Source organism: Oncorhynchus nerka, linkage group LG4 (assembly GCF_034236695.1).
Source record: "Oncorhynchus nerka isolate Pitt River linkage group LG4, Oner_Uvic_2.0, whole genome shotgun sequence".
Lineage (NCBI taxonomy): Eukaryota > Metazoa > Chordata > Actinopteri > Salmoniformes > Salmonidae > Oncorhynchus > Oncorhynchus nerka.
The window spans coordinates 90,027,565-90,039,857 of record NC_088399.1 but is presented as its reverse complement, the minus strand read 5'-3'; the positions used below and the strand labels follow the sequence as shown (position 1 = coordinate 90,039,857).

Below are 12,293 nucleotides of genomic sequence, written 5' to 3'. Positions count from 1 at the left end.
TATTCCTCTATGTTTAATATACCTATTCCTCTATGTTTAATATACCTATTCCTCTATGTTTAATATACCTATTCCTCTATGTTTAATATACCTATTCCTCTATGTTTAATATACCTATTCCTCTATGTTTAATATACCTATTCCTCTATGTTTAATATACCTATTCCTCTGTTTAATATACCTATTCCTCTGTTTAATATACCTATTCCTCTATGTTTAATATACATATTCCTCTATGTTTAATATACCTATTCCTCTATGTTTAATATACCTATTCCTCTATGTTTAATATACCTATTCCTCTATGTTTAATATACCTATTCCTCTATGTTTAATATACCTATTCCTCTATGTTTAATATACCTATTCCTCTTTTTAATATACCTATTCCTCTTTTTAATATACCTATTCCTCTATGTTTAATATACCTATTCCTCTATGTTTAATATACCTATTCCTCTATGTTTAATATACCTATTCCTCTATGTTTAATATACCTATTCCTCTATGTTTAATATACCTATTCCTCTGTTTAATATACCTATTCCTCTATGTTTAATATACCTATTCCTCTATGTTTAATATACCTATTCCTCTATGTTTAATATACCTATTCCTCTATGTTTAATATACCTATTCCTCTGTTTAATATACCTATTCCTCTATGTTTAATATACCTATTCCTCTGTTTAATATACCTATTCCTCTATGTTTAATATACCTATTCCTCTATGTTTAATATACCTATTCCTCTATGTTTAATATACCTATTCCTCTATGTTTAATATACCTATTCCTCTATGTTTAATATACATATTCCTCTATGTTTAATATACCTATTCCTCTGTTTAATATACCTATTCCTCTATGTTTAATATACCTATTCCTCTATGTTTAATATACCTATTCCTCTATGTTTAATATACCTATTCCTCTGTTTAATATACCTATTCCTCTATGTTTAATATACCTATTCCTCTATGTTTAATATACCTATTCCTCCAGGAAGTGTGACACTAAAACATTCTGTCTGTGTGTCTATGCTGCCTGCCTGCAGATATGGTGAGGAAAAAGAACCCCCCTTTGAGAAGCTTCGGCGGTGAGGAAGAAGGAGAAGGTGAGGCTCTGGCCGCGGAGGCCACCGGGCCAGATAGCGAGGACAGTGCCGGGAGCCGGGCCTCAGAGCCCAACGGTGCCGACGGGCTGCTGCTGGCCGAACTAGGTCGGGCCCACGTGCCAGTCCCAGACGAGCAGGAGGACTCCTCTTCCTCCCTGGGCTCCGTCTCAGGCTCCATCAAACGGGACGGAGGAGGGAGGGGCGGCGGAGGAGTGGGAACAGAGGCGACAGTAAACACCGACAGGCCTGTCTTTAATTACCCCAGCCACAAGAAGGGAGGAAATGTAGCGTCCTTCCCCTGCCACGAGGTGACAGACTCAGATCTGCCGGCGCTCCCATCCTGGGCCGGGCCCGACGGGGCTGTGTCTCTGTCTCCTCTCAGATCAGAACCAGATGAGGGGGACGGGAGACAGGCACGCAGCCCGGCGGGGGAGCTGCTGCTGGGGAAGGTCGGGGAGAGAGGAGGGGGAGAAAGGGTGGGTGTCAGGGAGGGGTTGCTGCTGGGTGCCCGAGGGAGGGGTGTCATCGTCCAGGGCGTCACCAGTAACGGGGAGGACAAGGACACCTCCTACAGCCCCACAGGGGGGACTTCAGTCCACCAGGATGGGGTGGAGGGCTCTGGATACCCCTTGTTACGCCCCCTCCACCCACATAGGGGGGCAGGCGAAGGGGCCGGGGACATCACGCCCAGCCCCATGGGGGCCGAGACAGGGGTAGCCCCACCCTGCTCTCCCAAACTGCAGGACTTCAAGTGCAACATCTGTGGGTACGGTTACTATGGGAATGACCCCACGGACCTGGTCAAGCACTATCGGAAGTACCATCTGGGCCTGCACAACCGCACACGGCAGGACGCAGAGCTGGACACTAAGATACTGGCCCTGCACAACATGGTGGGCTTCTCCTCACAGAGCCAACACGCCAAAGACACTACACGGCCCCCGTCCTACACCGCCCTGACCGGGGCGCCACAGGACTCTACAGGGTCACCACGCATGTTACTTAACGGCACCTATGACGTACAGGTAAATATGCTCTGCACCTGAAAAAAAGTTTGTTGGCATTCAACAGTGCGTTGGTTAGTGGGTGTCTGTTTGTCTTTCATAACTACCGAAACTCCAGGTACCAGAACCACGCATCAGTAGTACTGTATAACGGGACAGTTCCTACCCAACTAGATGCCCAGACGTTATATTGCATCAATCAACAGTTGCGTGCCACATCATTGACTGTGTAGTCGATCATCAGATTGCTATATCATATGATGTGGTTAGCTGATCAATCAATCAATCAAATGTATTTATGAAGCCCTTCTTACATCAGCTGATATCTCAAAGTGCTGTACAGAAACCCAGCCTAAAACACCAAACAGCAGGCAATGCAGGTGTAGAAGCACGATATGTTGATGTGTTGTGAATAGCTTTCCAGGTGTTGTAAGATCTGGCATGCATCTGCAATGTAGTCTGCAGGAACTCAACCATTATCTGCATTGAAACCAAGGTCAGCCAGGGTTTGAGACTTGTCTCTTAGTGGGACACTTGTGTCATCAAAGTAACACCCATGGAGAGAGGACTCGTGGGAAGTGTAGTCTTTTTTATCACTGTAATAAATACAGTTGAAGTTGGAAGTTTACATACACCTTAGCCAAGTACATTTAAACTCAGTTTTTCATTCTTGACATTTATTGTTGTCCTTAAGCCATTTTGCCACAACTTTGGAAGTATGCTTGGGGTCGTTGTCCATTTGGAAGACCCATTTGCGACCAAGCTTTAACTTCCTGACTGATGTCTTGAGATGTTGCTTCAACATATCCACATAATTTTCCTTCTCATGATGACATTGCAACTGCCCCGGTCAGGGCGGTGTAGGACGGGGTCCGTGTAGTGTCTTTGGCGTGTTGGCTCTGTGAGGAGAAGCCCACCATGTTGTGCACCAGGCCCTCCTGCAGCAAAGCACCCCCACAACATGATGCTGCCACCCCCATGCTACACGGTTGGGATGGTGTTCTTCGGCTTGCAAGCCTCCCCCTTTTTTCTCCAAACATAACGATGGTCATTATGGCCAAACAGTTGTATTTTTGTTTCATCAGACCAGAGGACATTTCTCCAAAAAGTGAGATCTTTGTCCCCATGTGCAGTTGCAAACCGTAGTCTCGCTTTTTTTATGGCGCTTTTGGAGCAGTGGCTTTTACCTTGCTGAGCGGCCTTTCAGGTTGTTGATATAGGACTCGTTTTACTGAGGATATTGATACTTTTGTACCTGTTTCCTCCAGCATCTTCACAAGGTCCTTTTTCGTACCAAAGTACATTCATCTCTAGGAGACAGAACGCGTCTCCTTCCTGAGCAGTATGAGCAGTATGATGGCTGCGTGGTCCCATGGTGTTTATACTTGCGTACTATTGTTTGTACAGATGAACGTGGTACCTTCAGGTGTTTGGAAATTTCTCCCAAGGATGAGCCAGACTTGTGGAGGTCTACAATTATTTTTCTGAGGTCTTGGCTGATTTCTTTTGATTTTCCCATGATGTCAAGCAAAGAGTTACTGAGTTTGAAGGTAGGCCTTCAAATGCATCCACAGGTACACCTCCAATTGACTCAAATGATATCCATTAGCCTATCAGAAGCTTCTAAAGCCATGACATAATTTTCTGGAATTTTCCAAGCTGTTTAAAGACACAGACAACTTAGTGAATGCAATCTTCTGACCCACTGTAATTGTGATACAGTGAGTTATAAATGAAATAATCTGTCTGTAAACAATTGTTGGAAAAATTACATGTGACATGCACAAAGTAGATGTCCTCACCGACTTGACAAAACTATAGTTTGTTAACAAGAAATTTGTGGAGTGGTTTGAAAAACGAGTTTTAATAGCTCCAACCTAAGTGTATGTAAACTTCCAACTTCAACTGTACATCTCAACCTGAACATTATATGGACTACACGTCCATAAAAACAACTATTTTATGACCCTCCATTTTGTAATAGCACGTTGTGGGCAATCTGAGCTAATGTTTTTTGACCTATAGAATAAATTGCTCTGTTACTCACTGTTTTTAGTGAAGCTTATTTGTGAAATGATGTGTACTTTTTAGCTAATTTAATATTTTAGTATTGACCAGACATGATTTATAAATATGGCTTTAGGTTTTAGGATGGACTATTTAGGATGTAACTATATGAGTTATTAAATTGATGATGCATAACCCTTCAAAATATAGCTACATCCATCCTATTTGTGTTTGATAGTTATTTGCTGTTTTGAAAGCTTTTCTCATCATGTTTGTGTGTGATTTATTTTATTGGCGTACACAGGTTCATTTGTAAAGTGGCACAACCATTTAGCCATTTCCTTGTGTACAGAAATAAAAGTTTATATTGTATTAAGGGAACGCCTGCCAAACATATATTGCACACATGGACCTTACAGTATGTGCACTGTTTTGGAGTCCTAAACATATGATCTAATAACCTCAAAAGAAAAGGGCCCTACGTGACTCAGAGCTATTACCATCCTCTGGTTGAAATGATTTCTTAGCAGTCTTTGTCTCGCTATCCATTTCAATTGGATGTCTCCGGGTTCGAATATTGTCATTATATATATATATATATATATATTTTTTAAAAGTAATACAATCATAAACACTGTTCTGTTTTCATCCCCTAGTGGGAATTTTCCATGCAGTAACATCGAAGGCTGCTCATTTCTCATTACCCAATGAAAAGGGAGAAAAGATTACCCAATGAAAAGGGAAGGGAGAGGTATCCAGTGAAAACATGGAACTGGGTTTATTTTAAACGAGGGGTAATGAACAGATGTCAGAGCCATTTATCTGCACAGCTTTCACGGCGTGCCGTTTCTCCCTCCACTTCAACAATGTCATGTTTACAATTCGAGTGGTGCATTTAACTCTAGTGTTCCTTGTAAATGAGGTGGTGTTTGTCCCGGGGTCTGGGCCTCTTAATGCCATATCATACAGAAGCAGGGCCATTTGGCCTTTTAACCCACCACAGATTGTAATTAGGCTTCCTCTAATGTTGTTTTCCTCCTGTCTCGGACTAAGTGGGCTGATGTGTTGGTATGGCTGTCACCTTATTTCTCTCTCTCTCTAATGGTCACGTCATGTTTGTGTGTGAGTTGGCATGTGTGTGTGTGTGTGTGTGTGTGTGTGTGTGTGTGTGTGTGTGTGTGTGTGTGTGTGTGTGAGAGAGGGGTGTGTGTGTGAGAGAGGGGTGTGTGTGTGTGTGTGTGTGTGTTTGTGTATATATGTGTCTGTGAGAAGAAAATCCCGGGGAATACCTGACCAGACAGACTTTTTGCATATTGCTATTGTTTTGGAATGTGTACCATTCCACACCCAAGTTAACGTTATGGGTGAACGTTTATTTTTAGCCTACTGCACATGTCCACAAAGGTACACTCTGAGAGAGCCTGCGGATATCACTTTATCATTTTTAAATATGATATTATAATCTTGTGATGCTGCTCTGGTCTAATGACACTTTGCAGTCTCTGGTCTCTGGTCGCTGTACCCGCAGTCTCTGGTCTCTGGTCGCTGTACCCGCAGTCTCTGGTCGCTGTACCCGCAGTCTCTGGTCGCTGTACCCGCAGTCTCTGGTCGCTGTACCCGCAGTCTCTGGTCGCTGTACCCGCAGTCTCTGGTCTCTGGTCGCTGTACCCGCAGTCTCTGGTCTCTGGAGACATTGGCAAGGCTCTTTAAGACTTTTCCCCACTGATCTCTGAGTAGATAGTCTCACTGCATTCAGAAGACAGAGAAGAACAGACTTCATGGGACTGTAGTAGTACTTCATAGGACTGTAGTAGTACTTCATAGGACTGTAGTAGTACTTCATAGGACTGTAGTAGTACTTCATAGTACTGTTTCAAGATTGCAACAAACAAAGTACAGTCATTTATGACTATCCCATTAGTAACACAAGCTCCATTTTTTCCCACTTACAATCCCCAAACTGTGTTAAAATACTAAATGTTTTATACATTTATATTTCATTCCATCATAGACATCTTCTGGTATTTCATTGTATTTATTTTATTGCTAATATTTCAGAGGACATTTGGCTTGACTGAGTAGGCCAGTCATATAATACAGGTCTATGTAGCTAATCTCTTCAGGCAGGCTTAGGAGCAACCCGCTCTGTTTCAGTCATTTTATTTTGATTTGTTTTACTTAACCTTCATTTAACTAGGCAAGTCAGTTAAGAACACATTTTGATTTGCCAAAAGGCAAAAGGCCTTCTGTGGGGACGGGGGCTGGGATTAAAAGTCATTTCTCATCTTCTAGAAAATGACACCAGGATCAAGACCTCCCTCTTACACACACTGGATAACCTTCCCATTATAGAACGTCTCTGGCTCCGGGATATTTCACACAGCAACACTTATGTTTACGATTTGAGCCATTTGTTGGAGACTTGGAGGTCAAGGTGCGTAGGTTGTTGAAATTCAGGGAACATGTTCGATTGCAAGGTTGGTTTGGTTTTGTTGCGCTTACCAGACAACAACCTCGACTGCTGGATCCCTGCCAGGCACTCTCGGTGTTCACGCTTGCACAAGCATCGAAAATATTTGGAAATAGAGATTGGATTTGTTGCGTATCATTAGGAAACAGGTGTTTCTTTAGTAGTATTCTGATATAAACCCCTTCGTTCTATCACACTGCTTCTGGTTGGCTGCATTGTCAACTTGATCATCAAAACGATCTCAAGTTTGCCATTTCTCTTCTTTAATAACACGAGGGAATTCATATTTGATAATGTCTAATAGACATTGTTATACAGCACGTCTTACCATATAAAGCAGCTGCTCTTACTCCATGTGTTCTAGTATGATCTTTCAGCTGCTCTTACTCCAGGTGTTCTAGTTTGATCTATCAGCTGCTCTCACCCTAGGTGTTCTAGATTGATCTATCAGCTGATCTTACTCCAGGTGTTCTAGTATGATCTATCAGCTGCTCTTACTCCAGGTGTTCTAGTTTGATCTTTCAGCTGCTCTTACCCTAGGTGTTCTAGATTGATCTATCAGCTGCTCTTACCCCAGGTGTTCTAGTTTTAGATATCAGCTGCTCTTACCCCAGGTGTTCTAGTTTTAGATATCAACTGCTCTTATCCAAGGTGTTCTAGTATGAACTATCAGCTGCTCTTACCCCAGGTGTTCTAGTATGAACTATCAGCTGCTCTTACCCCAGGTGTTCTAGTCTGATCTATCAGCTGCTCTTATCCCAGGTGTTCTAGTTTGATCTATCAGCTGCTCTTACTCCAGGTGTTCTAGTTTGATCTATCAGCTGCTCTTACCCTAGGTGTTCTAGATTGATCTATCAGCTGATCTTACTCCAGGTGTTCTAGTATGATCTATCAGCTGCTCTTACTCCAGGTGTTCTAGTATGATCTATCAGCTGCTCTTACTCCAGGTGTTCTAGTTTGATCTTTCAGCTGCTCTTATCCCAGGTGTTCTAGTCTGATCTATCAGCTGCTCTTACTCCAGGTGTTCTAGTTTGATCTATCAGCTGCTCTCACCCTAGGTGTTCTAGATTGATCTATCAGCTGCTCTTACTCCAGGTGTTCTAGTTTGATCTTTCAGCTGCTCTTACCCTAGGTGTTCTAGATTGATCTATCAGCTGCTCTTACTCCAGGTGTTCTAGTCTGATCTTTCAGCTGCTCTTACTCCAGGTGTTCTAGTTTGATCTTTCAGCTGCTCTTATCCCAGGTGTTCTAGTCTGATCTTTCAGCTGCTCTTACTCCAGGTGTTCTAGTTTGATCTTTCAGCTGCTCTTATCCCAGGTGTTCTAGTCTGATCTATCAGCTGCTCTTACTCCAAGTGTTCTAGTATGATATATCAGCTGCTCTTACCCCAGGTGTTCTAGTATTATCTATCAGCTGCTCTTACTCCAGGTGTTCTAGTATGATCTATCAGCTGCTCTTACTCCAGGTGTTCTAGTTTGATCTTTCAGCTGCTCTTATCCCAGGTGTTCTAGTCTGATCTATCAGCTGCTCTTACTCCAGGTGTTCTAGTTTGATCTATCAGCTGCTCTCACCCTAGGTGTTCTAGATTGATCTATCAGCTGATCTTACTCCAGGTGTTCTAGTATGATCTATCAGCTGCTCTTACTCCAGGTGTTCTAGTATTATCTTTCAGCTGCTCTTATCCCAGGTGTTCTAGTTTTAGATATCAGCTGCTCTTACCCCAGGTGTTCTAGTTTTAGATATCAACTGCTCTTATCCAAGGTGTTCTAGTATGAACTATCAGCTGCTCTTACCCCAGGTGTTCTAGTATGAACTATCAGCTGCTCTTACCCCAGGTGTTCTAGTCTGATCTATCAGCTGCTCTTATCCCAGGTGTTCTAGTTTGATCTATCAGCTGCTCTTACTCCAGGTGTTCTAGTTTGATCTATCAGCTGCTCTCACCCTAGGTGTTCTAGATTGATCTATCAGCTGATCTTACTCCAGGTGTTCTAGTATTATCTTTCAGCTGCTCTTATCCCAGGTGTTCTAGTCTGATCTATCAGCTGCTCTTACTCCAGGTGTTCTAGTATGATCTATCAGCTGCTCTTACCCCAGGTGTTCTAGTCTGATCTATCAGCTGCTCTTACCCCAGGTGTTCTAGTCTGATCTATCAGCTGCTCTTACTCCAGGTGTTCTAGTTTGATCTATCAGCTGCTCTTATCCCAGGTGTTCTAGTCTGATCTATCAGCTGCTCTTATCCCAGGTGTTCTAGTCTGATCTATCAGCTGCTCTTACTCCAGGTGTTCTAGTTTGATCTACCAGCTGCTCTTATCCCAGGTGTTCTAGTCTGATCTATCAGCTGTTCTTACCCCAGGTGTTCTAGTCTGATCTATCAGCTGTTCTTACCCCAGGTGTTCTAGTCTGATCTATCAGCTGCTCTTACTCCAGGTGTTCTAGTTTGATCTATCAGCTGCTCTTACCCCAGGTGTTCTAGTTTGATCTATCAGCTGCTCTTATCCCAGGTGTTCTAGTCTGATCTATCAGCTGTTCTTACCCTAGGTGTTCTAGTTTGATCCCTAACATCTCATTATCTGCTCAATTCAATTCATCCCAAAAAACATTCTAAACGGAGCTATACCTCTCTGTAGATATAGATAATAGATTATTTCGATCATATGCTTTTATCTTCCTTCCTGGTATCATGGCCTTTTCGTGTAGCTTATTGTCTGGGTGGGTGATGTCATTTGTTTCGTTTTTTCAGTGCCTGTGTGACTGACTCACACGTCTCTGTTTATATTCAAATATATAGATATATATACACAAGAAAAAATTGAAAACAATATGATCAGAATTAAAAGACAAATGAAAATTGCGTGAAGGTCTTTATTTTTACAGATTGTTATGAATAACAAATTACAAATAACACAAAGGAAAACATAAGATTAAATAAATCAGGGGAAGAAAGAAAATACATTCAAGTGAAATGCATAATCAACATGAGTTACAGAAGTTTCTTTCCTCATTGTGCTCCAGGTGACGCTGGGAGATACCTTCATCGGCATCGGGAGGAAGACTCCGGACTGTCAGGGAAACACCAAGTACTTCCGCTGCAAGTTCTGTAACTTCACCTACATGGGAAGCTCCTCAGTGGAGCTGGAGCAACACTTCCTGTCTGCCCACCCCAACAAGATGAAATCCCAGCCCCCGCCACTGCCGAACGACGACAAGCCCTCGGAAGGGAAGGGGAACTATGTGACACGGGGTGGTGGCGTGGAGGGGGCGGAACCGGGAAAGTGGGAGAACCGGGTGGCGGTCCGTGCGGAGGACGACTCGGTGGCTGGCTACTCCGTCCCCATCCATGCCACAGACTCGCCGGGCTGGATGGGGGCCGCCGGCGGGGCCACAGACTCGCCGGGCTGGATGGGGTCCGACGGCAGGGCCACAGACTCACCTGGCTGGACGGTGGCCGACGGCGGGGCCACAGACTCACCTGGCTGGACGGGGGCCGACGGCGGCTCCACAGCGGTGGCCTATTACTGGTGTAAGTACTGCAACTTCAGCTGTGAGTCGCCCAGCTCACATCGCCTGCTGGAGCATTATGAGAGGAGACACAGACAACCTGGAGGAGGAAGAGGGGGGCCCAGGGAGGGCAGCCCAGCCAAGAGGGAGCGAAGGAGCAGCAAATCCAGGGACGGAGAGAGAGACCCCCACAGCCGGAGGAAAGACAAGACAGGAACGAGTGGTTCGATGGGCGCAACGGACCCGGAGACGGTGGTGACCAGCTACAACTGCCAGTTCTGTGACTTCCGCTACTCCATGAACCACGGGCCTGAGGTTATTGTGGTGGCGCCTCTGCTCCGCCACTACCAGCAGGCCCACAGCATCCACAAATGCACCATCAAGCACTGCCCGTTCTGCCCGCGTGGCCTCTGCAGCCCTGAGAAGCACCTGGGGGAGATCTCCTTCCCATTTGCTTGCAGGAAGAGCGCATGCTCCCACTGCGTCCTCCTTTTCCTCCAGCTGTCCCCCCAGGGTTGCTCCCCAACTCCCAGGCCCAGCGTCACCCACCTGTGTGACCAGTGTCCCTACGCCACCAGCGACATCGACCTGCTTCTGCTGCACTACGACAGTGCCCATGCCACCCACGGCGTGCTGGAGGTCAAGCCCGAGCAGGAGGGAGCTGAGACGGGGAGGTACTCGGCTCCGAAGGGCCCTCACGGGGAGCACTCATGCACCAAGTGCCATTTCATCACAGATGTGGAGGAGGAGATCTTCCGTCACTACAGGTGAGTAGTGGGGAGTTGAGTTGAGTTGGAGTTAGAATGTTATTAGAAAGAAAAAATATCATACATGTGCAGAATTCTTGGAACTCCTTGGAACTCCTTAGAATTCCTTAGAACTCCTTGAAACTCATTGGAACTCCTTAGAACTCCTTGGAACTCCTTAGAACTCCTTGGAACTCCTTAGACCTCCTTAGAACTCATTGGAACTACTTATAACTCATTGGAACTACTTATAACTCCTTGGAACTCCTTAGAACCCATTGGAACTCCTTAGAACCCATTGGAACTCCTTATAACTCCTTGGAACTCCTTAGAACCCATTGGAACTCCTTAGAACTCCTTGGAACTCCTTAGAACTCCTTAGAACTCCTTGGAACTCCTTAGAACTCCTTGGAACTCCTTAGAACTCATTGGAACTACTTATAACTCATTGGAACTACTTATAACTCCTTGGAACTCCTTGGAACTCCTTAGAACCCATTGGAACTCCTTAGAACTCCTTGGAACTCCTTAGAACCCATTGGAACTCCTTAGAACTCCTTGGAACTCCTTAGAACTCCTTGAAACTCCTTAGAACTCCTTAGAACTCCTTGGAACTCCTTATAACTCCTTAGAACTCCTTGGTACTCCTTGGTACTCCTTATAACTCCTTATAACTCCTTATAACTCCTTGGAACTCCTTAGAACTCCTTTGAACTCCTTAGAACTCCTTGAAACTCCTTAGAACCTATTGGAACTCCTTGGAACTCCTTGGAACTACTTAGAACTCATTGGAACTCCTTAGAACTCCTTGGAACTCCTTGGAACTCCTTAGAACTCATTGGAACTCAATAGAACTTCTAGAAACTCATTGTGATGTCCCATTTTACTCAATGCTCTCTTGCTGCTCACATGTTGTAGTTAGTCGACCGGTCGAGTACTTAAAGGTTTGGAAAAATACATTCTTTAGGACCGTTCTTTTTATCTTCTTAACCATAGAACATACAGTAAAAACACACCATGTTGACATATGTATACATTGGTATGGTGCTCGATATAATGAATATGAGGTTGACAAGTGGTCAATGGACTTTTAAGGTTTGGTTCAGCTTCCTATTGAAAACCTGATTATCATTGGTAATAATGTTAGTTTAAAGCTTTTACAGATACAGAGCGCTGAGAAATCAATAGGTGGGTTTAAATACAACAAACCGTGACTTCTCGGAATATATTAGATCATTCTACGCTGAGTCAAGGGAAACATATTTATACTGAGTTAGTCAGCAGGTCAGGGGAAACATATTTATACTGAGTTAGTCAGCAGGTCAGGAGAAACATATTTATACTGAGTTAGCCAGCAGGTCAGGGTAAACATATTTATACTGAGTTAGTCAGCAGGTCAGGGGAAACATATTTATACTGAGTTAGTCAGCAGGTCAGGAGAAACATATTTA

General features: G+C 44.1%; 1 protein-coding gene across 6 annotated transcripts in view; it reads left to right on the top strand.

Moving 5' to 3' along the window:
• Positions 1-12,293, top strand: part of LOC115125604 (zinc finger transcription factor Trps1-like) — a 254,130-nt gene that overhangs the window by 57,585 nt on the left and 184,252 nt on the right. For all 6 annotated transcript variants that reach the window (XM_065018017.1, XM_065018012.1, XM_065018015.1 and 3 more), the window contains 2 exons: positions 1,058-2,142; positions 9,611-10,863. In XM_065018017.1, the coding sequence (XP_064874089.1) occupies positions 1,060-2,142; positions 9,611-10,863 (2,336 nt within the window). In that variant the 5' untranslated portion in view covers positions 1,058-1,059. The remainder of the gene's footprint in view (positions 1-1,057; positions 2,143-9,610; positions 10,864-12,293) is intronic.